This window comes from Poeciliopsis prolifica, unplaced genomic scaffold (assembly GCF_027474105.1).
Source record: "Poeciliopsis prolifica strain line A6 unplaced genomic scaffold, Auburn_PproV2 SCAFFOLD013, whole genome shotgun sequence".
In the NCBI taxonomy this organism is placed as follows: Eukaryota; Metazoa; Chordata; class Actinopteri; order Cyprinodontiformes; family Poeciliidae; genus Poeciliopsis; species Poeciliopsis prolifica.
In genome coordinates this window covers 1,049,172-1,076,894 of record NW_026562388.1, presented here as the reverse complement: position 1 = coordinate 1,076,894, position 27,723 = coordinate 1,049,172, and the positions used below count along the sequence as shown (strand labels likewise).

The 27,723-nt window shown below is 43.8% G+C and overlaps 2 protein-coding genes across 7 annotated transcripts in view; both read right to left on the bottom strand.

The window, feature by feature from the left end:
• actn1 (actinin, alpha 1) overlaps window positions 1-10,067 on the bottom strand; it is a 54,453-nt gene extending 44,386 nt beyond the window's left edge. For 2 of the 5 annotated variants that reach the window (XM_055038026.1, XM_055038029.1), the window contains exon 1: window positions 9,672-10,067. In XM_055038026.1, coding sequence (XP_054894001.1) covers window positions 9,672-9,770 — 99 coding nt within the window. In that variant the 5' untranslated portion in view covers window positions 9,771-10,067. The remainder of the gene's footprint in view (window positions 1-9,671) is intronic. The other 3 variants (XM_055038025.1, XM_055038028.1, XM_055038027.1) reach the window with 2 other exon arrangements.
• A 5,835-nt stretch (window positions 10,068-15,902) lies between these two features.
• On the bottom strand, window positions 15,903-27,585 carry dcaf5 (ddb1 and cul4 associated factor 5). Of its 2 annotated transcripts, XM_055038037.1 has the most exons (10): window positions 27,491-27,585; window positions 27,118-27,335; window positions 26,028-26,171; window positions 25,216-25,252; window positions 24,956-25,095; window positions 23,799-23,928; window positions 22,437-22,650; window positions 19,606-19,672; window positions 18,872-18,999; window positions 15,903-17,447 (listed from the first exon to the last, which is right to left on the bottom strand). In XM_055038037.1, the coding sequence occupies exons 1-10, from the start codon at window positions 27,550-27,552 to the stop codon at window positions 16,167-16,169; spliced, it is 2,421 nt and encodes an 806-aa protein (XP_054894012.1). In that variant the 5' UTR covers window positions 27,553-27,585; the 3' UTR covers window positions 15,903-16,166. The 2 variants fall into 2 exon arrangements, with proteins under 2 accessions (XP_054894012.1, XP_054894011.1); XM_055038036.1 differs by having other exon boundaries at window positions 27,118-27,573.
• Between the last annotated feature and the right edge of the window lie 138 nt (window positions 27,586-27,723).

The following is a 27,723-nucleotide window of genomic DNA, read 5'->3' as shown; positions in this document are numbered from 1 at the left end:
AAACATGCAACTCGCTCTAATCCATTGTGAGAAAGTGTCACAGTCCAAACCACTTCATCCGGCCCTCTGTGAAAACTTCATTAGATGAAATATAGCTGGGCTCCACGTTCACTTCTAAATTTGGAGCCACGGCCTGAGAACATAAGCAATGCAAGAATTTGCATCAGTGCCCTGGCATTTGGAGCCGCTCGGATAAGAGCGCTCATAATTGCTCACATTTGACTCTTCAAACAGCGCTTTTTTTTTTTTTTCTTCTTCTAAAAACTCAGCTGAAGCACTGAGCAAGTTTTCACCTTCCTGAGACACATAAGGGAGACTCTGTTCAAGGGCTGGGAAATTGCAGCAATGGCAAATGAAAATGTTGTGACAGAAAAGACAATTAGGAGTTTTCATTTTTGACAGCATTCTCAATCATTCCCTCTCAATGATATCATGGACTGGGGAAAAAAACACAACAAAAAAACGGAGGATTTACAGCGGGTCAAAAGATATTTTTCCTAAAATCCCCTAAGTCTTTAGAGAACGTCATCTGAGATTCATTAGGATTTATTTTTACCCCACTGCATTCCTCCGCTCTTCATCCCGACATTAAAATGCCCGACTTTGATGGGCCGTCGATAAAGACACCCCACAGCAAAGTAAGGGAGTTCAGTCCCATTCAAAGGTCTTGTGAAATTAGTTTCCCCAGCTTTTGAACTCAGAAGCAGAACAAACCTCTCCAGGACAGACAGGGTGGGATTATGTAACCGGGATTAGACACAGGTCAGTATCTTTTGCTTTACCACTTAACATCCACCGGTTTCAAGTCTTTCCAGAAATACACACAGAATTTGGCTGACGACCAAAGTTGTCTGATTTTCAGCTTGATAGTCTATTTGGAGATTCTCAAATTGGACCTTTTTCAAATCAGTAAAGGCACCTTACTGGTAACCATCAGGTTGCCATGAAAATAGGACTTTGGTACTGAGAGAAGGAGGAAGAACAGGGAGGTAAAAAAACAGAGAGACAGAAAATATTAAGACATTTCTGTGATTAGGTCTGGCTGAGATGGATCGAGAGAGAGCAACATTTCCAGCAGAGAACAAAAAGGCTGAACCGTTGCAGTAAAGCTGATCCCTTTTATTCGTTGAACATTTGAACATTCAAACTTGAACATTCAAGTTTGGAAATGCTGGTAACTTTTTGGAAATATAAGTTCAGGTAAGGAAGCTCGCTGCGAGCCGTGCCAGTTGCTAAACCAAGATACTAATCAAACATTTTTCTACAACTGTTCTCTTTGGGCGTTTCCGCACTAGACAGTCCGGCAGACTGTGTTCAATTGGGGACCAAAACTTAGATTTCACACTGCACTGTGTGAAACGATCCAAACCCTTTGAAAAGCCTGCTCTCCCCCTCTCCTGGAACTACTGAAGGAAATTACACAAATACCTCTTAAGACGACACTGAGCGCAAAACATAAACAAAAAATGGAGTGGCGTCAGACATTTGTAGAATTTCACTTTTGCCCTCGGTAGCAAACCACAACCCATTTGTCCCAATCGCGCAAGACTCGCTTTTGATTTCATCAACCAAAAGTTTGTGGACGCCAGAGTTCGCCTTTTCGGTCCACATCAGTTCGATTCACAGGAACCAAACTTCCTAGACAAACAAACCAGAGTTTGATTAAAGCAGTCTGAACAAGGTCAGTGTGAACGAATCGTTAAACGGAGAAGAACGCTTCCGCTGCACAAACTAGGAAACGCTGATGATCTCAGAAAGGATAGAAATATGTTTTTACAACTGTTTATACGTCGTTTAGATTGAGATTAGCTCAAACTGCTGCTGCTGCATCTCCACTGAATTTGTCTGGTCAAACAGAGAAACCGTGACCATGTCTACACAGAATCAGCTACAACATCTCTAGTGGGGTAGAAGAGAGCTTTGTGGATAATTTCAAGCTTTCGGGTTGTTTGGAGTCAACTGACAGCCATTCTGCATCCTCAAAAGAAATATTTATACACATAAAACTTCCTGTTATGGCTTGAGCAGATGCTCAACGGAGTCGGCAAGAGTGTCAGAATGTATTTCAGTAAACTTGGGAGTCTGGCTGAAGTATTTATCAGACAGATGATACAAGCACTCGGCTAAAAGAGCAGTCTGAGCCATCAGGAGCGATCTGAAGGCCAGACGGGTCACATACTTGACGTCTTCCAGGGAGAGATTAGATCCGATGCAACAAATACAAAGAAAATGTGATAATATTTATCTTTTGACAATGATGACAATAAAAAAAAAACAGAGTTCTCACGGTAAGAAAATAGGATAAGCTTCACACACATTACGCAGATTTGACTCTTATTTATTAGAGAGGAAGTAGTTCTTGATTTGCTGCGCTGTGCTGACAGAGTTTGTGAAGATTGGTCATTGAGCATCCAGGGTTCAATTTCCAAAATCAAGACCACGGCTGCACGGCCGCCCCGTCTCTCTCTGTCGACTTCCTGATTGGTTAGGGCCACCAGAGCCACAAAAAGGTTGGAAAAGACAGAACTGAAGACGATGCACCACATTGGTATGGCAGCTTTTTTTGGGAGCTGATGATAAAATGGCAAAATACAATTTCTTTGGAAGAATGCTAGTGGCTAATCATTATCTGCTAACACTGCTGAAGTTGGCATCTGCTTTGTAGCCTGGAGAACTAAAACGCCTTGTCACAATCTGAGATTTAGGAAGTGTTTAATTGTTGGTGAAACCCTCCCCCCCAAAAGGAAGCAATCACAATGTCTTTTTGTGTTGAGGCTTCTTTAGAGATGGACAAAAACAAAAAGTGGGCTAAATGCACTTTTGTGCGGATCGCTGAATGTGCTTCAAGAGTGGTAAAAATTTGACCGACACGAGTAGTTCATAAGCTGCAGCAAACATTTTTGGAACCGTTGTCACATCCTGCTCCTGTGGATCAGAATAACCTAAAATTTCAGAAATGATGTCCCTGTATTTTTTTTCTATAACGTATAGACATTTAACACAAAATGCTTGTTGAAACTTTCACTCGTGGCTGCAAAAACGTAATCAGATTTGGATTTTCAATTAGGGCTCCAAGCAAATTACAAAATATTGCATTTTCTACCTCCTTTGTTCTTCTTAGTATTTTTGTTTTTGCTAAAAGAAAAATGAACGAGTAACTGCGATAAGATATTGCAATTTTCATTTTGGGCAGAATCAAGCTGATATACTTTGACTTTAAATACTGTGCAACTTGTGAGGTCACGTTTAGATTTGAAATACAATTTTGAGGTAGCTATTGAGCTAAATGTTAAAATCAACTGTAGGACAGTAGCAACTGCATTGACTATACATATGAACTTTTAGTCTCTCTCTGGTGACATTTGTATGATCACAGTTGGTTTTGGTGTACAAAACATCTCTTTCTAAAAAGGCTAATTAATGTTGTGTCACTCCTGTGGTTTCCTGCGGCGTCACTGCCATTCTGACGCTTATCTTCTGTTAAAAAACGAGGTTTTCAAAAGGCAAGCTGGGGGGAGTTTGATGACAGGAAGCACGCTGTGAGGCGGCCAGAGCTGACATTACACATCCTATTATGCAATCTAGCAAACAGATGCCGCTGCGGGACAAAACATGCAACTCCTTTTGGCTCTTTTACTAGAGCTGAGGCGTCAGACGCAGTCACTCATGTGCTGAGTCAGTTTCCTGGACACTGATAATGTAATTTCAACATTCCTCAACACAAGGAAACTAAAACCCGGCTTTCTTTTTTACCTTTGACCTTGTGGGGGGGTTTTCATATCCGTCTGATTTCTTAAAAATAGCCACTATTAGCTCTCTGAGTTTGTTTTTAATTTTTTATTTACTGTCCAAATTCATTCAGCATTGGATTAAAAATTACCCACTTCCATGGCAGCCACTTATAATAATACAGTACAGGTTGTGGGTCCTGATACTTTAAAACAGAAAAGAAGCAATTATTCCCACTGCTGTAAAAAAATTAATTAATTAAGATACTGATTGAAAAATTACAAGGTATAGAAAATTAACAAAGTTTATTTCAGCTTGTTAATTAGTTGGGCAATCTGCTCCGATCCCTGGCCTGCAGTCCGCTGCCTTACAGACATGGATGGCATTAGCAGCCGAAATATTTCAAATATTCGAGTTTGCTGTTCTTTCTAACCTTTTAACCAGATACAAAACAGTGATTAAAAAAAATCATAGCGCACCAGAACAACCTTTGCAAAAACTGTTTTTCACTCTTGCAGACCATTTCCATGCTGGATATTTTTCTTGATGTAAATTGTAACTATACTAGCAGCTTCAGCCCCAGACGAGTTTAGCACAGGGTGAGGGAGGGGATGGAGGGGTGGGGACATCGGCGTATTTTGCGAGTCAAATTAATAATATTACTCAATTAAAAGAAAAGGGTACAGTGGAGTAAAACTATTCTTATAAGAACTTTTTTTCCCCAAATGTAACAAGTACTACCCAAACTTGGAACACAGACAACACCAGTTACCTGAAGGCTACTTGTTAACAAGCTTAAGGAGCTGTATTGATATTAGCTAGCCATCTTTTAGCCAACATTACTTGCATTCAGAAGCATTACTCAACTCAGTCTGTGCAAAGTTCTAACATGATTCTGAGTAGCTCTGCACAGCAGCAGCAAATTGCTGAACAGGTGTAAACCCAGTGCAAGCGTCTTAGCGCTCATGTCATGTTTAAAGGCGGCTCGGAAAAACAGGTTAGTAAGAAGTTGTTAACAACGAATTAAATAGTTTCAACTGCTGATAAAAGTGTCAGAGGGCAGAGATATGGGGAAGTGCGGAAGCCGCTACTGCAACAGACCAAGATAGGAATAAAAGAAAGTTTGCCACTTTAAGGTAAAAACTTTAAGGTTTTTACCTTAAAGTTTGCCACTTTAAGGTAAAAAATATTCTATACCAGTGACGACACTGAATAAAAACACTGCAGTCACTTTATTACTACATCAACACTAATGTAAACCATGATCCAATTGTTTATTTAATTTATTTTTAAAAATGTATATATATCCACTACATTTACTGACTGTACTGTTCAAGAGGTGAAACATTTCCAAACAGCAGAATTTGCCTTTACTGTGACCCAGCCGTTCCCAGCTGACCAGCAGTTCACAGCGGGGCATCACTGCTACTTCCTCTTGCTTCTTATTAAAACCACTTCCAAACTGGAGGAATAGTATGATAGGAAATGTTAGCAATTTAACAACAGTAGCCTTTTAAAACGTGGTAGCAGCCCTCCTCGTTTCCCATGAAAGGACAATATTGATAAAAATGGTAAAATTCCAAAAGAGACATTTTTCACAAACATTTTAAATGTAGAACTGTTATTCCTCCAGAGGCAGGTCCTGATCATTCCCATCAGGATACATTTGACCTTTGGGTATTGACCAACAGCCTGATCATTTTCAGCAACGTCTTCTGCTGTCCTTCTACTTCTTTTTCTTCTTCTTCGTCTTTTTTTCTGAAAGGTCTGAACTTGTGAAGTCGGCCGCTCTTATCTCAGACCTGACTCGCAGCCCGAGTTGGGAGACGTCAGCGCGGATTCATTGGGAGTGTTTGGAAAGTCAGGGTAAGGGTGTGGGAGATGGGAAGTAGGAGGCGGGAAGCTCACAGGCAGGGACGGTCCAAGGTGCTACAAACTCATGTCCTTATAAGGAGAAACCCAGGCAAATTAGCAGCAGTGGTTAACACCTGAACTCTTCCAGTCAGCTGGGAAGAGGTTGAAAAAAGAAAAGAAGACTGAAACCCTGCAGCAGTAAGATGAAGATGATGATACGCACTGTCATAAAAGGTGTTAGCCTGCCTGGAGATTGCTGCTGTTCTTACTTTCTTGAGAAAACACTGCAAATCAAACTAATTTAAACCGGCAACAAAACGTGAGTGAATCCAAAGATGCAGTTTTGAACTTATATTGTTCAAAAATATGTCAATCCTCCTTGTTAAGTTGTGACTTGGGTTGTAATGAAGGACTTTTTTTTTCTTTACACTAGAAACGCCCAGAACTGTTCACTGCCAGACATGAAGAAACAACAGAACCTCACTGACAACATGAAGTAGGCCATACGAGCTCAAAAGCAACAGGGTGCCACAAGCTACAAAAATGAATTGACTTATATAAGAAAAAAAGGCTATAAGAGGCATTTAGGACACACTGAGAGAAAAGAACCAGTCACAACCAAACCACCGCAGACCTCAGTTAAACTCAGTGTTGATGATGCAACAGAAAGGCAAAAATAACAACCGTGGGAAAGCTTCAACGTGAAAACCACTGGTGACCAAAATCAACAAAGGGCCCTTCTAGGACCTCCATCTTTGAGAAAGCATTGTGACGACACGCAACTGGAACTTGACAGCATTTCAGGAAAAGAGGATCATCAGTCAAACTCGGTGGTGGTGGTTTGATGGCCTGGCAGCTTTGTTGCTTCAGGACCTGGACGTCTAGCCGTCGCCAACAGAACCAGTGATTCTTCTGTCAAAATAAGAGACTCTCTATCCATCAGTTTGTGAAATTAAGCTCTAGTCCACTTAGGTGACCATGCAGAGCTGGATTACACAATTCATTATTTCTTAGCACATAGAGCTGAGGTGGGTTTGAATTTATTCTCTCCTTGGTGAATCAGTCAGTGGGCAAATGCTTTTTCACAAAACAGTAAATCGTTTAGTCTAAATATCAATGTCAATGTCATACGCGGTTTAGCAAAACATGTGAAGGTTGTGGCTTTAAAGTTGGAGCGAAGGTGGGGTCTGCAAAGACATTAAGATCAGGAGATAAGAGGACGCCAGCGCCTTTATTCCTGCGCGGCAGGTTGGGACTTGAATGGAACACAAAATATTTAAGCACACTCCGACATGCTGGGGTTCTGTGCAAGAAAATTGCAGAAGCGGGACCTGGCTAATCCTCCACGCCTCTCCGACATTCACTTCCCCTATTTCAGCAAAGTCTCGAACGCGGTCAGAGCTGCTCCGGTTGTCTCCTGGTCGCCTCAAAAGGTTGTCTTCAGGCGAAGCAGAACTGAGCTGACTTCACTTACGTTTGATCACAGACTGTCCCGGCTGTACTTCTCTTATCTGTTCTCGTGCTTTCTTAGAATAGAGGAAAGAAAATGCCTTCAAGGGCAGAAAACAGGAGCCGAAGCATGCAGGTTGGTTCAGAATTAGAAGATTTAGCTAAGATTTTCAGGTCATCTTTTGCAAGGTTTCCTGCAAAAGCCTGGAAGGAATTTAAGTGGTTTGTGTTTCAGCGTGCATCCCTCTCAGCCTGTAATTGTGCATATGGTCAAATCGCAACATAACCGCTTTATCGTCGCGGAGCGGATGACTGAAACATTCCTGCTTTCTGATGGATGATTAGATCAATGAGGGTCATGCAGGCACAGAAATATGCAGGTCAGCACAGGAGAAGGTATTTCTCCACGGCAATTAACCAATCGCTTCAACCAAAGTATGCACAACACCATCTCCGAAGGTATGGCATTTTGAGCCTTAAAGAAGCGCTATAGGTGCACCAGTTGCAACTCTTGTCACCTGGGGACAAGAAACCGAGGCTCCAGTTCGCCCAGGCTCAGACTGGAAAAACGACGTCTGGTCCGACGAGCTTTGAAATCCAGATTATGGGGTCAGAATCTGGTGCGAACATAAAAGCAGGAGCAAAAGATCGCCATCAGGAATCCCTGACCAAAAGAAATGTTGCTCCCAATACCTTGAACAGGAGCATCAAAATATGTTGTAAGCTAACTTTTCAATGAATAACACCAAACCAACAGAGATGCTGTGTTAGCCTAATGAAGCTGAGTTTGCAAAGTCAGAGATGTCTTTAAAAACAGAATATTAAAGCTACGAGGATTTCAGGCGACATGCTGGGAGAACGTTCCAGAAGCTTTCATAACCGAGTCGACATCATAGAATATCAGAAATATTGAATTATCTGTCAATATTTAGGAGTACAGGCATCATGCTCGTGCAACCACTAACGTTGGGCACCAGCACACCTTGTGCTCATCACAAAAAGGAATGTTTTTCTGTCATCCAGTTGATTGGAGTGTGTTGTGTGACGTTGTTAGCTCCATCCCGACTGCGCCCCTGTGCTGTGCATCTACAACTCAAGGAAATCCAGGAACAGCATCCTCCTCTACCGCCAAGAGAGATGTTACGGCCTCGTTCGCTTCATACGACGGACAGACAACAATTCCCAAAAGGCGGCGGCAACCGACGCCGTCATTCACAACTTCTTCTGTTCGCTGGTTGACCCGGTTGAAATTCTAATGGAGAAATCCAACTCAATGGGAGGAACCACAGCTGAGAGCTGGAGAGAGATGAGAATATAGTGGAATTGCATGGGAAAGGAACGGCCACGCTACATGTATGCAGTCATGTGTGCACATGATGATGTGATGCTGTCTGAGGAATGTCCAACGTTCAAGTGTGGGAGAAAAAAAAAAGAAAAGAAAAAAGAGAAAGGGGGTCAACGTTGGCGCTTTTACATGAGATTCTGCATGTCAGGTAGGACTGCCTCTGCATTTCAGGTGATTCTGCACTCCAGCTCCACAGATGACGTCCACCTGATGCACCACCTTTCTTTCCCCCCTCTCCCTTCCCACTGTATTTGCTCTCAGGACCGGTAGCAGCCCGCCGATGACATAATCCAGGAAACTGGGAGCCGTGAGCTACCACTGAGCAAGAAGAAGAAGAAAAAAAAAAGGAAAACAGAAAGTTGGGGAAAAGTTTTTCCAAGTGAGAGGGGCCGATTATTACCATTTTTGGGCACGCTTGCTCCCATGCAAGCCCAGCCCAAACCGCGACGCTTACTCAGATTCCACAGCGTTTTTCCTCCTACCCCCCCTCTCACCCCCCTCTTTTTCTTTTCTCAAAGCAGACTAAAAGTATGTAACACCCCCTTCTCGAAGCAGACCATTCATATCATACCCCTGTGTTAAGAGTGGAGGAGTAAAAGAGAGAGAGGAGCAGCAGCTGAGAGGCGCGTGGGGGAAAGAGTTTGGGACAATGTATGGACAACAGAGTGCAACACTTTTACAAACAAAAATCACTTCTCGGCGACTCGAGTTGATCTGGAAACTAGGTTTTCCATAAAGGCGCGCGCACCGTACAAGGTTAAATCTTTGGCCTAATCCAAGTCGCGTCATAAACCAGATGACAGGAGGTGGCCAGTCCAACGCGTGGCTGACATCTGTTGCGCGTCCCCCACACCCACCCACCCCACGCAGCCCGGCTCTCCTCCCTTCTGCTCCCTGCAGACCCTCTCGGGCCGGCGGGCCTCCCTGCTGCAGGATGCTGCTTCCGGGACAGATTTCAATCTTCCAGGAAGAGGGAGAAAAGTTTGGGAGCAGAAGCCCAGTCGATGAGGTCTCGCAGGTGTTTGTTTGTTGTTTTTGTTTTTATATATATATATATAAAAATGAGGCCCGTAATTAAACTGTTGCCCACTTTGAGTCACTCTGGAGAGGAAATGTGCCCGCACTGCTGCGTGGCAACAACACCACCGCGTCTTATTGGGACTAGAAGCAGAGCAGACGGCGGACATAAACCCCCCCGCTTCCGCAGCGGAGGCACCGGGAAGTCAGTCAGTCAGTCAGTTAGTCTGTCAGTCGGTCTGTCTGTCGGTGGGTCCGTCGGTCCGGTCGGGCTCACCTTTCTCTGCTGTTTCTCCCAGGCTGGGTCCAGGAGCATATCCCGGTCCCAGTCATCTTCCTGTTGCATGTAGTCGTTCTCTCCGTCATAGTGGTCCATACTATCCGCGGCTCTCCTGGATGCGGTCGCTCTCTGCTTGCGTCCCAGCGGGGCGAGGTGATGTTTTCACTGCGGCTGTACGGACGACTCTCCTCGGTGTGTGTGCGGATGAAATACACGGTCCAGCCCCCGGCTTCCCGCTCTCTCTCTCTCTCTGTATCTCTTTTCTCTCTCTCTTTTTGTCTCCCACCCCTCCAACTCTGCCTCTGCCTCTCTCTGCTCTCCGTATTCCCCTCCTAGCAGGAGCAGCCCGCTGCAAGCTGTAGGCAGGTCTTGTATCGAAGGAGCGACAGACGCAAAAACTTTGCCTCAGCCAAATTGGAGTCAATAACCGGCTGCTGTAATCTGATTGGACGGCGCTCGGGACGGAACCCGCCCTCCGGCCTCCCATTGGCTGCCGCGGCTGTCAGCGGCCGGGCTTTATGTCCAAGGTTGCCTGCACAGGTTGAGCCAAACGCAAGACTCGATTTGGCTTTGAGGAAAGAAACGGCGTCGAAACATTGACTGAAAGTCTCGCCGCCGACCCTCTGCAGCGGACAGAGATGTTTGTAACACCGGACAGTGGCGGTCCTAGAGTGTAATGGGGTCCGGAGTGAGCCCTCCCCACCTCTTTTGTTCTCTTTTCGTCTTTGCAACCTTCCTTTTCTTTGGGTCTTTTCTTTTATTAATCTCCTTGTTATCATGCTAAATATGTGAAAAGCAAAAACATTGCTGCCTTGGGCAGCATCGTCTATGTCAGGCATGACATGAAAGGACAAGAACAGCGTTCTGGGCAGTTTTGGCACAAACCAATATTGCAGTGGTCTGGACGTGGGTCAGCCTGGTGCCAAAACCCATCACAATGGAGTTGTTGGGTTTTCATCCAAACTCAAACCGTTTTTTAAGGAATCTGCGTCCGATGAACATCTGGTACAATCTGTGCACATCCAGAGACTAAAATAGTTGTGACTTGTCATTGTTGTGACCTTTAAACATCTAAACCCACTCTTGAATAAAAATTTTTAAAAAGCATTACTTTTGACCCAGAAGATTGACTGATTGAATGCCAATTTTTTTTTTCTGATTTTTGTTTGTGAAACAAGTATTTCCTTTCGGTGATGCAAAGATCCACAATTTTGTGTTGGTTCCACAGATACAAAGTGCAAAAGAGTTCAGTACTTATTGGAGGGACTTCATGTGGCTCCTGCTTTGTCAGACGATTCCCAATTGTATGACAAAGCAGCATTGCCAATTTTTTAGTTTTTAATTGATATATGACTTTGGAGAAAAATAAGCAAAGATTCCTGGTCAATCTCAATTGACTCAATTGATTTGAACGCATTTCCATCTTGAAATGCGTTCAAATCCCATTTCTACCGATGCTCTTATTGCTTGAGAAATATTAGAAATCTAAACTGGACTTTAATGAATAGCCTCAAAAAACAAAAATCCCTGAAAAGTGCCAAAACAAAGAGAAACTCGAAGCCACTGTGGGACTGTTTCATCCTCATCTTCTTCTACTGTAGAGGTGGAAAGAAGTTGGGTGCTTTTTTGTTTTTTTTACACATGAGAACTCGAGGTTTTGCTCTCACGACCCACCAATGAGCAACAAGGTGTGTCAAACATCAGCAATTGTTAGCACGTGGAGAGACGGCCAAGTCCGTCTGCCTTGTAAGGTAAGCTGACTCTTCCTCTCAATGTCTCCCTCTCTCTGACACACACACACACACACACACACACACACACACACACGCGCGCGCGCGCGCGCGCGCGCGCGCGCGCAAGAAAGTAGGATAGCCCAGACAAGGAGAAAGTGGAGCTCTTCCATATATGGACAAGCTTCCAGTAGCGAATGTTCGGGGGAAAGTGACGTCACGGGAATAGAGAGCAGACCGCCAGCTCACTGCCGGCCCGGTTCCGACCCGAGCTGGAGGAAACCCCGGCAGGCCTGAAGGGGACAAAAGTGGCGGAGCGCGGCTCGCCGCTGTTATAATTACACGCGCTCCCATTAGCTAATTAGCCCTCAGCCATTTGCAAGACAGAGATTCGTTCGTGTTGCGTTCAGGGACGCTCGGGAAAACTGATGCGGAACGTTCACGCTGACAAATGAACGATTCTCTTCGCGTTAATTAAGACGAGGTGTTAGGACCATTAAAGATAGAAAATGACAACAATGACAAAATAAAAAAAAGGAATAAATTTCCACAAAAAAAACTAAAAACGTTTGAGATTAATCTCAGAAATATTCCAGAATTGTTTTTGAAGTTGATCAGTTTCAAAAGACATCTTGAAAAGGAGACTTGTAAATATTCAGGTTAGCTTAAGTTACTTGCCAAAAGTCAGGTCACTGTCGTCTTGCAGCCGGGCGCCAGGCGACATGACTGGTACCATGTAGCTCAATTAGCGACTAATTCAAAGCATAAAATATGAAGTTTAAAAAGTCATCAGCCTAACGATAGCAGAGGCTCCTCCTGTCAGTGCTGTAAATCACTTGCTCATTCTAGTTACCTGCAGGCTGCACAGTTGGCATGAAGAACACTGTGTTGACCTTTTACATTACAGCATTGTGTTCATGCATTTTATTCAGGATTTTAGCTATGAAAAACTGTAAAGGACAGAAAAGTGCTGCATGGTTTGCAAAATAATTTCAAATTAAAATCTGAAAAGTGTTGTGTTCGTTTGATATTTCAGCCACACTTTACTCCCCAACCCCTAAAGAAGATTCACTGTGACCGATTACTGCTAAATTCATCCGTGTGTGTGTGTGAGTGTAATTTAGTTGTGTAAATCCAGCTGGACAACTATTAGCTGGTAGAGTGGCAAGGAAAACGGCCAGTGCTGAAAGAAATCTATGATGGACGATGTGGCTGAAAAACGTATAGCGTCATAAGCTTCTCATGTCAGTCGATAACAATGATTATTGATTCATTTTGTATCGTCAAAATCTGAAATGCTGCCAAACTAGTGGTTTTATCGTTCTGTTTTATCTACAATCGTCACTCCACGGTGTTTATATTTCAGTAGATATGGGGCAAAGTGGCGAAACATGAAACTGCTGCTGTGCAAGTTACTCAACAGGTTGTTGATAGGCAACCACAGAGTGAGTTAGTCCATACCCCCATTTAGCTTAGCTGGGCATGAGAAGGTTTCCTCTGCCTACATCTCCCAGAATGCTGAGCTGAAATTATTGAATGTTCTGTCAGACATATTACCTATTGATACTAATCATGTGTCTATCACAGTATATATTGTTATTGATTTAGTGTCCAGCCCCAGAAGCAATCATATTGAAGAAAGAAAAAAGATGTCTATTGGTCACATTAGAACAAAACTAACATTTATTAAACTGGACTGTTATGATGTTGGGATGCCTTTCTTCATGGAGACAGGGAAGTTGGTCAGAGGTGATGAAAGATGGATGGGACCCAATTATATAAAGTAAATTTGTTTGGAGCTGAGAAAGACGTGTTTGGATCTATGTATCTACACAGTATGATACCATAGCATACTAATGTGTTAAAATGGCCTAGTCAAAGTTCAGACCCAAATCCAATAAAGTTTTTGGTAACATCCGTCTGATCCAAGCCTGAGACCTTTTTTTTTACGACTGGTTTGGTGTCTCTTAATGTGACAAAATGCCAAAACGGAACCGTTTGGAGAAGAAGAGAACGCTCCTGCCGCCTCCCTGAGGGATCATGCGAAGAGCTGGCGCGTCGTGTTTGGTCTCTGGCAGCCGCCCAAGGTATTCCAGTCATGTCGGAAGGGGAATTCTTCAATCGCCGTTAAGACCGGAGCCATGTATGGAAAAGTGCTGCAGGGGCGGCAATGGTTCCCACCGGGCCGTGTTTGGGTTAAAACGCCACGTGGGATCACATCAGAACTCTGCACGTTTAGGCCCACTTTTCAGCATCAGCCTTTCCTCGGACGCCGGCCGCAGAGTGAACTCAATGGATGAGGTCGCAAGGAAGAGCTCACTGCAGCGTTCCATCTGTCTGCTCTGGAGGAAAGCCTTCCAAGGCTGGGCTCCTCCCAGTTGTGAATGTGGAGGAAGAGGAGAACCTCGCCTAACCTCGCCTGTATAAATACTGATAAATGCTGCGTCGTCCACCACGTGACCGTGTAGAGGTGTGGGAAGAGCAACATGCGGTCAAGAGATGTCACAGAGCTACAAGAAGGCTACTTCCTGCCGATACCCATCATTTCTAAGTCGAGGAAATAATTTCGACTCGGCCCGTAAATGAAGGAATGTGAGGAATTTATAAAATACACGGCCGGTGTGGAGCTTTACCTCCGGATTACGTCCGGAGTGTACACTTGGTAAGGCCAGGATGTTGCCTGTGATTGCATGAGTAACAATTCTGGGCGAGCGCCACCCCACCTTTCCTCTGGTTTCTTGCTTTTCACAAAGCGAGTGAAGGTTTCACCAAACTCTGCAGGATTCCTACTAAAGTATGGAATTCGAGTCACGTTTTTTTCCAGGTGTGGAAAAAGACAGAAGATATGGAAAGCAGTTCTTTTTTCCAGTCCTATGTCTAATGGTTGAGCCAAGTTCCTTTTCTAAATCACGTCCTTTTACTCGTTTTTCCTTCCTACATTATTTCCCATTGTTTTTCCTGTTTCCTAATTTCTTTCCATCTTCCTCCATTTCCTAACGTTTTATTTTACTTTCTTCATTTTTCAGTTTGTCTTCTTCTTCTACTTCCTTGCATCTTTATTTCACTGTGTCCTTCATTCTTTCCTTTCCTATTCCCATTTCTTTGCTCGTTTCCTCATTCCTTTTTGATTTGTTTTTCTTTCTCTCATCCATCCACTCTTGTTCCTTTTCTTCAATCCCTTCCTCTGTCTACACTTGTCCTCCTGTCATCTCCTCCTTTTCTTTCTGTTGTCCTAATCGATCCATCTTGACAGCTGTTAATGTGTAGTTTCTCCATCAGCTCTCTCTCCTCACTAAATCAAAGCAGCGATGCCCGTTCCCTCAGACAGCAGTGACTTTATGAACACTCATCCCACTGTTAGGAGTCACAGTATGCGTGATGCCATCATCTGCAGGAAACAGGCAGCCAAATCCTGGTCTTCACCTCAAGATGGGTCAGAATTTGTTTTAAGCTGTCCCTCAGGAGTATCTTCATCAATTCACACCAAATATCTCCAGTGGGAATAAAACTTTGTCCACATCAGATCAGATTCCCTTAGCAGGCACAGGTTTAAAGTGTTCATTTGAAATTGGAAGTAAATTGGAGAAAAAGGATACTTCAAGTCACCTAGCTACAAAAAATATATATAAATTCCACTAGCTGATAAATCCAGCTTCACACTTTAAAGATTCAGAAAAAAAACCAAACTATTATTTTAAAAAATTCTGATTCATTTTTAGCATCATTTCCAATAATCTAACTTTGCAGAACCATCTCCACGACAGTGCATTGTTTCTACTGCCCCCCAGTGGCTAAATGTAATCACATTTATTCCTGTTTTTTCTTAATTACAATAAAAATATTTTTTTTTCTGTATATTTCAGTCAGTAAATGTTGCTGGTCATTAGTGTTTGGCCCACAGTGTGTCAAAATTGTTCGCTTTGTCCCTGGAGGACATTACATTCATATCCCCCCCCACAGCTGGACAAACGTCCCGGTAGGATCAAGACCACGTTGCCATGGAGACTGACGAGTAACACTCGAGTCCTTTATAAAAATTTCTTAATTCTTTCAAATCGTTAGAGAGTATCAAAGTAAGTAAACACTGACGGGTTTGTTTGTTTGTTTTTGTCACAGATCAGTTTTTTTAGTTGCAAGAAAACACATGTGAGATGATTTGTAACTGTAGGCCAGACTAGGAACACAAAAACAAAGCGAAACGTCAACACAGTTTATACAAGCAGAAACCGACTCGGAGTCAGTTCTTCAGGCTTCCTGGAGCAGGGTAATCTGAGAAACACTTCATGACAACAAACCTGATCAGAACAAAGCGCAACTAAAAACCTCAAAGCTTTTGCTCCGGACAAGTTCTTTTAGTCGTCAGAGGCAGAACCGAACTGCGGATCCAGGCGCGGCGATCAGAACATCAGGAGGTGGTGAAGGGGAAAACACACCCGGCCCCCGAAACAAAAAAAAAAATGAACACTGATGTCACATAAAAATAATGCCTCTCACGTAGTGCCAATGCGCAGCTTATTTATTTGTTAATGCAATCTGTAGGTTTGACCGAAACGGTGAAGATACGGCCCAATCTGTTTGCTCTTCAACAACAATAACAAAAAAAGCAACCATCCTTAGCTGTTCTTCAGCAATGTGAGGTCATGTGATTCATGACTAGGAGTCTGAAATGGAAAGAAAACAAAACAAAACTTGAGTTGTGGAAACTCATAAAAAAATCCACTTCCTAAGTTGTGTTCTGGGAACAAATGAGAAGAGGCTTCTGTTACGTCTTTAGCTTCTTTTCGGACGACGACAAGCCCAACTCCGCCTCCTCCGACCCGACATGAGTCCGCTTCAGAGCGCTCTGTGCCAGGCCCTTCTCCCTCTGCGGCCTGGGGTCTTCGGCTGGCGGTCCGATCTCGTCCTCGGACTCTGAGGACGCGCGATGAGTGGACGGCGTGACGGGTCTGTGTTGCCCGTTCACACCCGGACTACGCCGGCTTTGAGAGACGCCGTCCGCGACAGTCGAGGCGTCGTTGGCCTCTCTGCTGTACGGGCTTCCGAGTTCGTCCGGTAACCGAGGCGACGTGACCGAACGCCCTCCCTGCTCAGTCCTTTCACTCCCGTTGTTGTCTTGGCTTTCCGGAGACATCACCGGACTCAGACACACAAACTCCGACGGACTCAGACGCTTTTCCTCCTCTCTGGAAGGGGAAGCCCGAGGTTTGATCTCCAGGGAGTTCGGCTCGTCGTCCGATGAGGAGGACGACAGGTCGTCGACAGAGATGGATGGGTAGCTGTATGAGTCGATGGCAGAGAACAGCGCCTGTATGGACTCAGGTCGGTTCCCGGCCCGTGAGACCACGTTCATGCGCCGCCGCCTCACCACGTTCTGGCGTCGGACGGCACTGCGGCGCTCCTCGTCGTCGCTGCTGGAGCTGGAGGTGGACGTGGAGGAGCTGGAGGCCTCGGCGGGGAGCGACGGCGAGTTGCTGGGGCTGGAGAGCGTGGAGTTCTCCCTGGGGCTCGGCGACCGAGGGCGGGGCATCGGGTCGAGCCAAAACTCACTGGAGTCCGAGTCCTCGTTGGCCAAGAAGCCCGACTGGTGTTGTGGCCGTCTCCTCTGTCTCCTGGGACACTCCTCCCCGTCTTCCCCGGTGGCTCGCTCCTCCCCGCCTGAGGCGTCGGGTCCTGCCAGCGAGGAAGACGAGGAGTTGTCGGAGTCGGTGCGGCGGTCGGCAGCCAAGGCAACGACAGGAGCCGCCGATGCGGCCCGTGTGGAGCGGCGGCCACGGGCGTGGAGCTGCATGATGGCCTCCTCGCTGAGGTCGCTGTCGGAGTCTGAGCTCCAGCCCTCGATCTCCCGGCGCACCAAAGAGTCAAAGAAGGCCATCATGCGCGGGTCCTCCTCTATGGACTGACTGACGTAGTCGTGGGACAGGCCGCTGCCGCTGTTGAGCACCAGGCTGATGTACTCCTCATGGCTGTAGAGGCTGCGGGACCGGTCCTCCACCCGGCCCTCCAGATCCCCCTCGCTGTCGGGCTGCCGGTACGGACTCCACACCTGGGTCAGACAGAAACGTTGAAGAGCAACGAGACGACATTTCCAAGTTTGTCTTTCATACTTTAGCTTCAACGTATTCGATGTTTGACGTCTTTTTTGTGAAACTCTAAATGAACCCGAAGCTAACAGCTAATTTGAGGACGAGAAAGACTGAAGTATCTACCTTCTTAATGGACTTCGACCTGGAAATCATCACAGTGGCTCAAGCAAAAACCATTTCACCAACCTCGAAACAGCAGATTTTTATAGAACAAGTGATACAAATGTTGAACAGAAACACTTGAAATTGAGATTGCAGGTGGCGTACAAAAAATTATTTCTGGGACAAAAACAAATCTTGTCCCAGACGTTTGGTGTAAACCTAGTGATGCACACTTCTAGAGTTTTCTTGTAATTTGGTGGTTTGAAAATCCATCAGGTTGCAAAAATTATTCAGACATTCTGAAACCTGAAGTGTCCCTCTTAAATCAAGACTCGTTATACTCTCACTATTCCTAATAAGGCGAGGTAAAACGATAAAATATTGTGTACTGTCTTAGGAAGTTTATTCGCTAAACTAATATTTAGGCCTGTCGCAATAAACAATTAATCAATTAATCGCATGACAAATTCAATGAAACTCAAGCAACTCCAGCAGATTTTCATTTGCTTGATTTATCGGTTTTCTCTTTTTACCAGAAACTCAATGATAAAAGTCTTCAGTCTGCTGCTTTCAGCTCAACAATCTCTTCTTTTGAAAGATAATATTGTTTACAGACTTCATAATTCATTTATTTGTTGTTTCTGTCGTTTTCTTTATTTATTGTGGATATTGTAAATGTCTTCCAGTTCCAGTGTTTAAATGTTCATTAGAATTTAAAGTTTATTGATCTTTGACGATCTGTTGTTGCATTTTTATGCCATTATTATTTGAAAACCGTCTCAAAACAACAATATTATCGTTCATCGCAATAAGTTCAGGAACAATTTATCGTCCAGCAAAGTTTGTCATTGTTACGGGCCTACTAATATTAATTTAGCAAGTGTTGATGCTACAGTTTTGCTCAAGACCATTAAAGACAACATATTTGGATATATATAAAATTAATATATCAGTAACAGATTGCATTATTTTAACAGCCATAACAACAATAATGCTCTTCTGTTAAAATAAAAGCAAATCACGGCAAACATTTTTGTGCAAAAACCATAATACCTTGGAAACACTGCATTTTTATTCAAGGTTATCACAACGCAAGAATCTCAGTTCAGTCCGCGTGTCAGGGTTGACGGTGACGTTTGCCTCTCTGAAGGACGAGACTACTGTCAAAGCGCGAGCGCTTCTTTAACGCTTCAATCGCACCGAATGAACGAAGAGATTCTCGTCCACAGAGAGCGACGACGGTCGATTCTTACGACGACGGCGGAGATGTTTCTGTGCTCACCTTGATGACTTTCTCCACTCCGGAGGAGCAGATCATGTAAGAGTGCGGGTTGAAGCGAACCTGGTTCACAATGGAGCGGTGGCCCTTCAGAACCATGAACGCTCCGTTCACCACACGACCAGGCCCGCCTGGGGGAAGAGGACTCACCGTTACATGCTAAATATATATACGTTCTTTCAATTGCACAATTGACCTTATTAAAGGATGGAGATGGAACATTATATCACATAGGGAAAAAAATGACAAGAAGAACAACTGAAAAAATAATCATAATACTGTCTCATGGTTAAAACACACAAAGGTGACTAATTAGAAATTATTTTATTGTGAAAATTTATCATAACCTTTTGACACTCTAGCAGTGTTATTGATCATAGTTTGTAGAATGATGAAGAATAAAAAACAAATTTAATAAGTTGGTAAGGTAAAAAAAAACTTTAGCACAAAATGTAAAAAAAGTTTGCAAATATAAGTTAGAAAATCTGAAATTGATTTAATTTTCTTTGAAAACCTTTTGACTCCTGCTTTTTTTTCTTATTCAAAAACAGATGTCAATGACGTGACGTCCAAAATAAGTATCGGTAAGTTTATGTCTTTTTTCCTTTTAAAAGAAATAATACAGCTGTTGTCGGTGTTTCTTGCGCTCCCACCACAGGATTCGGGGAACTTTTTCAGGCAGGATTGTGAAAAATCCAAATCAACCTGGAATCTAGGAAATCAAACTAATAACTCACCTGCTTCAGGGTCGTTTGGGATTTTCCACATGTACAGATTAAAGTCATCTGATCCAGACAAGATGTACTGAAGAGAGAAAAAAAAATATAGTACTGAGACTTAAGTTCACCAAAAGGGAGAGAAACTAGTAAAGCAAGTAAAAGCAGGTAAATCCAGGGAGAGAAAATGAAGCAGAAAACCAGCAGATCTAATCAGAGCGTTGAGAGTCATGCTGTGTGATCAGACTCAGACTTCACATGTCACGGCCTAAACAAAGCTCCTGCTCGCTGCCTGAACCGTTACTTGGCTTTATGAACAGATGGTTTCACTTAAACCTTTTCTACCGAGGGAAGTTCTGACAGGGTCGTTTTGGGCTTTACATTCTTTTAGACACATGTAACATTGAGGGAAAGAATGTCTCCAAGCCTGTCTGACAGGAAGTGAAAATGCCACGGAGAGCAAAGGGGAAACGAGGAAAGTAGCCGAGGAGAGATTCCACGATTCTTGTATCGAATCATTTGCATTCGTTGCCAATGCGGAAGGATGACCTGAATGTTTGCTCTGTGGCGAGAAGTTGTCAAATAACAAAAACAGTACCGTACTTTCTGAACTATAGAGCGCACTTACAATGAGCCACACCTACAAATTAAGAAAGAAAAAAGAAAAAAAAATCTGGAAATGTTTTTTTCCAGCGGGGGAGACAAAGTAGCGGCTTATAGTCCAAAAAATACAGTAGTGTGAAAAGACATTTCCACACTACCAGGGAAGGTGTGTTATATTAGCTGCTGCATCAAGATTAAAGTTACATCTTACAAGTATATATTCAGAATGACACTTGGCGATATTATTGTGTTTTGTTGCTCAGGTCTGAGGACGGCTGCATGTTAAAAGAGGAGAGGAAGCTGCTGTGTTTTACCATCGCACTGACTTGTTCTGCATTCGCACAGAAATCAAACTTAAACTGTATTCATTTAATTTTACATACTTTACCTTTTCAAACGCCAACAGCTTTATTTTATAACTGCAGGTTGCATTTTATTGCACACAAGGGCCACGTTAAGCGTGTTTCGTTCTGACTTTTCAATCACAAACTTAACGGGGATTCTTTACAAGGTCTTTATGCAAACTGCATTTGGGGGCAGATATTCCAAGTTCCAAAAGGAAAAATGTAGAATTTTCATGATAAAAATGACATAAAAATCTGCTTTATTGCAACTTAAAGCACCATCATACAACAGAGTCACGTTGTAAGTCATTCCTTCCAGGACGCACAGGCGGAAAATAAACATTTAATTATGAATGCTAATTAGGTACATACTTAGTTATTTTGATAATAGACTAAAACAGCGAATATAAACACTTAAAGCCTGTTTTGCCTTAATTATAAGCCTTACATAAGGCTTTTTATTTTTTGTGGCTCCAGACAGATTTGCCTTTTGTTTGTTTGGTTCAAAATGGCTCTTTCAACATGTTGGATTGCCGACCCCTGACCTTCACTATTCCATTATTGCTCTGGTTGCTTGTTTTTAGGAGCGTCAAAGTAAAACCATGATTGCATATCTTTGTTAATATTTTTTTTTTCCCAGCATCACGATGTTCCAGCGCTCTTCTTGACCTTTACTGTTTTGGTCTTTTCAATCTACAGCAGCCGTGGGCATAAAAAGCAATTCAGTTCAACCAAATAACTGCTCCTCTTTAAATTTCTATTTTGTCGTACATTTAGAAAGCCAAACATATTGCACCAGATATTATAAATGTATCTATTTATGAGTGAGGGGATTATAGGTATTTATTAGCCAATAATTATTGGCCAATTCACCAAGTGTTATAAACTTGCATGTTTCATGCTAATGTAATACCTACAGGTGCATAAATATATTATTTAAAACAAACTGATGGAAGCACAGATGATAAAAAGACTAAAAAAGAAAAATTTTTGATGTCGCCATTGGAAAATGTGGTAATGCCATGCAGTCCTACTTTGTTGCCATGGTTACACAATTGTAATCCAATACTAACGTACACAACACAAAATAGTTTGTGATTTCCAACACACGTTGAAACCATGCATCATTTTCCTTCCACATCACTGTTACGCTCGTCTTTGCAGTGGTTTGACACAGAAAATCCACCCAAAGTCACGATGGCAATGTGGCATATAAAACAAAAGTCTCTTTGTTTTTCAGAAGAAACTGAGCCACAGGGGTTAGCTAAGTGAGTGTTGGTGGACGGCAAAGGAAGGCGCGTCACCTGCAACACCCGTGCGCTCTGCCTCAGTCGGCCAGAAGACGCATCCGGAGGGAATGCTGCATCCCAAAAGACCTCCCGCCCCCGTCCCACCGTCCCTCCCATCAATCACACGGTGAGCTGCCTCTTGGCAACCGTCTGCTGCAGCACCACACTGAGAAAATCCTCAACTGCCTGCAGAGTTTGAGCAAGTTATTGAAAAATGGAGTGCAGTTCAGATAACTCTTGGATACCAAAAGAAAAATCCAGCCGTTCCTCATCCCGGTCAAACCTCAGGCATGTCTGTCACTGTTTAAAACTCGAAAACTCATCGTTTAGGCTGTGCTAATCCAGTCATGAGCGAAAAGTATCTGCCAGAGACAAGATTTTTACCACTTCGCTTGAGAATATTGTAGAAGAACAAGAGGATAAAATCCATCACTTCTTGGTTATTTATTACTGGCAGAACGTTTTGTTTAATTCCTTTCGCATGTCCGTGAAGTGGAAACCTTTACTCGTTCTGTATAGGATTTCATGCACATATTTTCTGGCATGCGCAGGGAGTGCTGCTTTTATTTTAGTGCTTGGCGCTGCAGCCGCTTCGGTTTACGACTTGTTGACCCACCTGATCCTTGTCGCCCGCAAAGCAGCAGCTCTTCATGGTGCAGGAGTTGAAGTAGCCCTGGTTGTCGAACTGGAAGCTGGGCAGGCGGGAGTGCAGCTCGTAGAGGACGGGCGGCAGGCGGCGGCGCAGAGCCAGGAGCTGCGTTCCCGTGCTGTTGAAGCGGACGCTCATGGCGCTCTGCAGGGACATGCTGCCACCGTAGCGCAGCAGAGAGCTGCGAGCCGCGGAGGGGGAACAGAGCTCGAAACGTCACAAGGCAAACTACTACCCACAACTTTGATGAGATTTTTACGGCTATAAAATCATTCACTATACACGAATGAATAATTTATAGATTAAATTTCCTTGTTAGTGAATGGAATAATAGAAAGTGGAGCTGACAGATTCTAAGAAAATGGCTCAATATGTCATTTAAATTAGGACGTTTTGGTTGTTCCTTTTATGAATTTTTTGTGTGTAAGAAAGGATGATCTGTTGTTAGATGTTTCATGCATTAATTCACACTAGCTTTGGGATCAGGGGTGTAAAGGTGCACAAAAATAAAGGTATAGCTAAAGTGACGCCATCGGCACGTTACAGCTGCATGTTTGTTTTCTCACTTTATTAAAACGGTGGGCAAAGAAAGAAAACAAAACACAGAACTGAATTAGATAAGACATTTAAGCCTTGATATGATTATTTTTCTACATCTCTCAAAAATAACTCTATATTAGAGATAATTCTGTTATAGTAATATATACGTAAAATGATTTGTTTACAGGAACAAAATAAAAGACCCGGCAGTGGTTCATCAGTGGGGAAACAGCAACCTCTGGTGGACAGAGTTAAAAGTGCGTCGCATACATACAGGGGGCAGCTTCACCCAAACCTCTATCGGAGACTCTCTCTACATTCATGTTTTTCCTCCATGCTAACCATCCCAACTAACTATAGGAACGGTGTTTGTTACTTGATGAGTTTCCTAAAAAACGTGACAACTGAAAATCACATCCAAAAGTTCCTTCGTCTTTGTTAAACCAGAGCAGAGATTTTTTACTTCTCGTGACCTGTGAACCTTTCAGGTACCTTTTGTGTCTCAGTGTGGAAATAGTTCTGCTTAAACTGGGTGCGCTGCAGCTCTGATTGGTATCATTTTCATAACTTAAACAGTTCTGGGAATATTTAAATTGCACAGCTAATGTAGTTTTATTCAGACCCGAATCACTAAATGATACGACTGCCGAAAATCCACACGAGGTTGCGTTTCTGACATTCGTAGACAAAAGTTGGCATAACAATTTCATGCAACTAAATCCAGTTCCCCTCAAGAATGAGGTGTATTTTTTGCTGGATCAACCCCCCGCCAACAGACGGACGTCTCACCTGCGTGGTTTACGAATGTCCCACAGTCCAACTCCTTCCTTTGAGTTGGCCGTGGCCAGCAGCCGAGGCTCCACAGGGTTGAACATCACGCTGTGAAAGGCTGAAGGGTAACTAGCCAGGCAGAACGGCTCTGCGGGGGTTGAAATAAATACAAACAAAGCGGTGAGAGTTACAACTGCCTCAGAGAAAGATTCTACTTATGTAGTACAAAGATGTGTACAAAAATAAGAAAGAGAAATACAACATGTACAGCGATTTGGAAACATATTAATTTGTTTTTGTCAAAAACACTACGACCAAAGATTTCTTCCTATTTGTTCAATAAGGGAGAATCAAAACATTTTAACACATTCGAAAATATGATTAGACGCAGTTACTGGGTGGAGGTTAGTGATACAAATCACACTTCTTCACGTGACTTGTGTCGTGAGGAAGTGCATTATGGGAATGTTTTTCAAGATCAGTATTTGTGTTTGCGGGGCTGTAATTACTGTGACACAGTCATGCAGTTAACTAAAAAAAAAAAAAAGGTGAAAAGTAGTTCTTATTGTCACTTTTATTGTTATCACAAAGTATTGTGATGAACACAAGTCTGTATCTCCCGGCGCTCAAAATGTAGCATAGTCACAGCTGAAGGCAGTCCTAAAAATATTCAATTGGGTGTGACTTTTCTTAGGACGGACGCTATTAACATCTTCCTGTTGAGAACATTAATAGGCCTACACAACAACAGGCTCACAGAGAGCGACGGCCGGCTGGTTATTATCAGACCCACTGGGTCACAAGGAAGGTTTCTAAAATAGGTGATGCATCCCGTTTGTATTTTAACACTATGGAGCCTCGCCAAGTTAACGTGACGACATTTCCTTTTGTTGTCCAACAGCTTGTTATCACAACAATCACAGAACAAGCTTGTGCAATACTTAATATCAAATGAGGATTTACGTCTTTTCACAAATCCAAGCAGAAACCTTCCGCCAGCTTCCTCTTAAAGTCTCAAGCAATACTTAGTTTCTGATGCTTATAAAAGATCCGCTAAACGTAAGACTCCTCCAAATGTTTTTAGATGCTCTACAATGATTAAAAAAAAACAACAACCATTCCATATAGAAAACTCCGATTTAACATTTTGAATTTGGGATTAAACCCGTCCTCACCTCCATGCGACGGCTCCCGAGTGTCCCAGATCAGAACGCGGCCGTCGTCGGACGAGCTGGCAAATATGCTGTCGTTGACGGGGCTGACGGACAAGCTGTACACAGCGTCTATATGCAGGAACACGTTCAGAGTTTCCTGACTGCAGGAGCAACAGTCGGCCACAGGTTAATTCAAATCAGCAGTGTGACGCATCAGCCGCCCGTTTTACAACGGCAGAAAAGTGCTTCAGAAACAGAGTCGTGGATGTTGTTGTACCCACCTCTCCACATCGTGAAGGATCACCTGTTCGTCGTTTCCTGGGACAGGAAAAAGCACAGATATGAGTGGATGATGAGTGGGTTTTAATTACAAGTTTATGAAAACAAAGGCTATGAAGCTCTCAAAATGTGCGGTTCCTCATTTGAAAAACATAAATAAATAAATTCGAACTCATATTTTTGAAACAAAACTCCATTGCAGTTCGCACTGGATGCGATAAACACAAAATGGCTTTTTTCCATGCGCATTTTGAATATCGCATTACCAACGGTTGAAGGAAATGGCAAAATTCCAAGACACATTTGTTATTTTTGCAAAAAAGTTTTCACGTTCCCTTGAGGTGGTTTTCAGATTTGCCCAAAAAAAAAAAAACAGAAAAAAGAAAAAGAGTTAACATGCAAAGGAAGAAATTCCCTAAATAAGTTCGGATGTAGCAATTTTCCCATCCACTCAGGAGTCTCTGCCTCACCAGAGGCATGACAAATTTCAGTCCAAAACCTAAGTTTGGGAACGGAGAGCTCTTCCCAAAAGTTTGCTTAAACATGACGATTGGATGGATGCACAGCTCGTGTTGACTGGTGGGAAGGGCTTTTTTTTTCAAGGCTCAAACACTCCATCCCTGGAGTGAACTTCGGTGTCGATGAATCTGGCTAAAAATTCAGCTTCATGTCGGCTAAAATTAAAAGCGGGAGCGATCGGTGACACAGTCGCTTGATCTTTTCATGTGTGGGTCCAAAAACATGAATTAGAGGAGCGTGTGTACGCGTTTGTATCTCCTGTGCATCTGCTGCCAAGTCTGCGCTCTCGCCTTACCGCCGGAGAAGACTTTGGAGTTGGAACTGTCGAAGGCGAGGCAGAAGATGTTGGAGAGATGCTCGCCCTTCAGTTTCACCGGCTTGGAATGGGAGTGGATGGCTTTCTCGATATCCCACAGCAGCACACGCCGGTCATCTCCTCCTGATGTGGAGAAACAGAAAGACGCCTGTCATCACCAAACTGAAAGGTTTGAGGGAAGCTTTTGCCAAGCACTGAACTGAAAAGGTGTTTCTCACAAACAGATTTCAATGCTCAAAGAGGCAACACGGCTTGCTAGTCTCTGAACGGGCAACTTTGCATCATCAATCCTTTTATCAATAGATTACCTGAAAAATGACTCGAAACAGCAATATTATTCTGGGACAATTTATCATCCAGAAAAAAACTATGCCTCTAACTAAAGAGGCAGAGTCAGGATTTCTTCAGTGTCCTGAAGTTGAGTGAACTGATGACACCAGAGCAGTGGGTTTAATTGATGACGTCTATAGGACAACCTGAGGGATGAAAGAACAGGTGGAAACAGTCTGCCAACAGCATCACTTTCCCTTCATTTGCTTCAGCATACACGGCTCTGTGAAATGGTTTCACCAACGCCCCTACTTTTCCAAACTAATCAGGAAACCTCCGGACCAACTTGATGCGCTAACGAGCCTCGCTTTCACGCCAGTGTCCGTGGCGCGGCCGCGGGGCTCCACTGAAGTCAACGACGCTCAGTGAATTAACCCGCAGTAAAGCGGCTTCCAGGCTCCAGAGGTAAACAGCCAACGGTCAACCACAAGCTGTCAGGCTGGGCCAGACGACTGTTTATTACCTTCTGGGGAGCTAAGCTGTGTTGTCGTTTGAAGGACACGTTGTCGCTTTTACCCGAGCCTCGCTCGGAAATGTGGGGTTTAGACATTAAACGCGTGATATAAAAAGACTGACACCGGGGTAGCAGTGTTGTGAGCTGCGGAATGCTCCGGGTAATGTTTAGCTAGCTAGCAAAACAAGCTAAGCTAGGCTAGCAGCGGAGTCTCTCCCAGGAAGCGGCTGACAGCCGCTGTTAGCATGCTAGCAGGAAAACTGCAGCCTGGCTTCGCAAACTTACCAGACACCAGATATTCCCCGCCGCTGTTGGAGAACTCGATGGCGTTGACGCAGCCAAAATGGCCCTCCAGATTCTTCTTGTAGAGGCTGGTGCAGCCTGCCAGCCTCCGTCTCTGGAATTCCTCCTTCAGGAGCGACTGTCCGGTCAGCTCTCTGCGGGACAGAAAGCCCAGCGAGCAGCGCATACCGCAGCCCTTCAGCTCCTTCATTTTGACCACGCTGGAAAGAAACAGGCCTTCTAACTCCACCGCTCCGCCCGACGCATCTGCTTATGTCAGTGGGTAGACGCGGCGCGCGGACTGCTCTCGCTGGCTTGGCTCGACATCCTGGTGGATGTGGGTTGCGTGTCCGCTGATGTCGACGTCGTTTCGTGCCTGCTCTGCCCGCTCGGTCTGGGAGCAGCGTCTTGCCTCCCCCGCCTCCCCTCCGCTGTCATCCGGCGGGCCGCGGAACCGGAGCGAGTAATGAAAATAAAATAAAAACACACACAAAATGGCATTAAATGGTGTCAGTTTCTGCTCCACTTTTGACACAAAATATTGAAAAAATAAATATTATTCATCAACGAACGTGAATGCACTGACGTCACTACACACCTTTCATTTAT

Excerpts from the sequence above, each read along its gene's own strand:
- dcaf5 (XM_055038037.1), bottom strand. The coding sequence starts at position 27,552 with ATGACAGCGGAGGGGAGGCGGGGGAGGCAAGACGCTGCTCCCAGACCG. Across the intron at positions 25,096-25,215 it reads ATCCTTCACGATGTGGAGAG|TCAGGAAACTCTGAACGTGT; the intron begins GTGGGTACAACA and ends TTGCTCCTGCAG. Across the intron at positions 19,000-19,605 it reads CCCAAACGACCCTGAAGCAG|GCGGGCCTGGTCGTGTGGTG; the intron begins GTGAGTTATTAG and ends CTCTTCCCCCAG.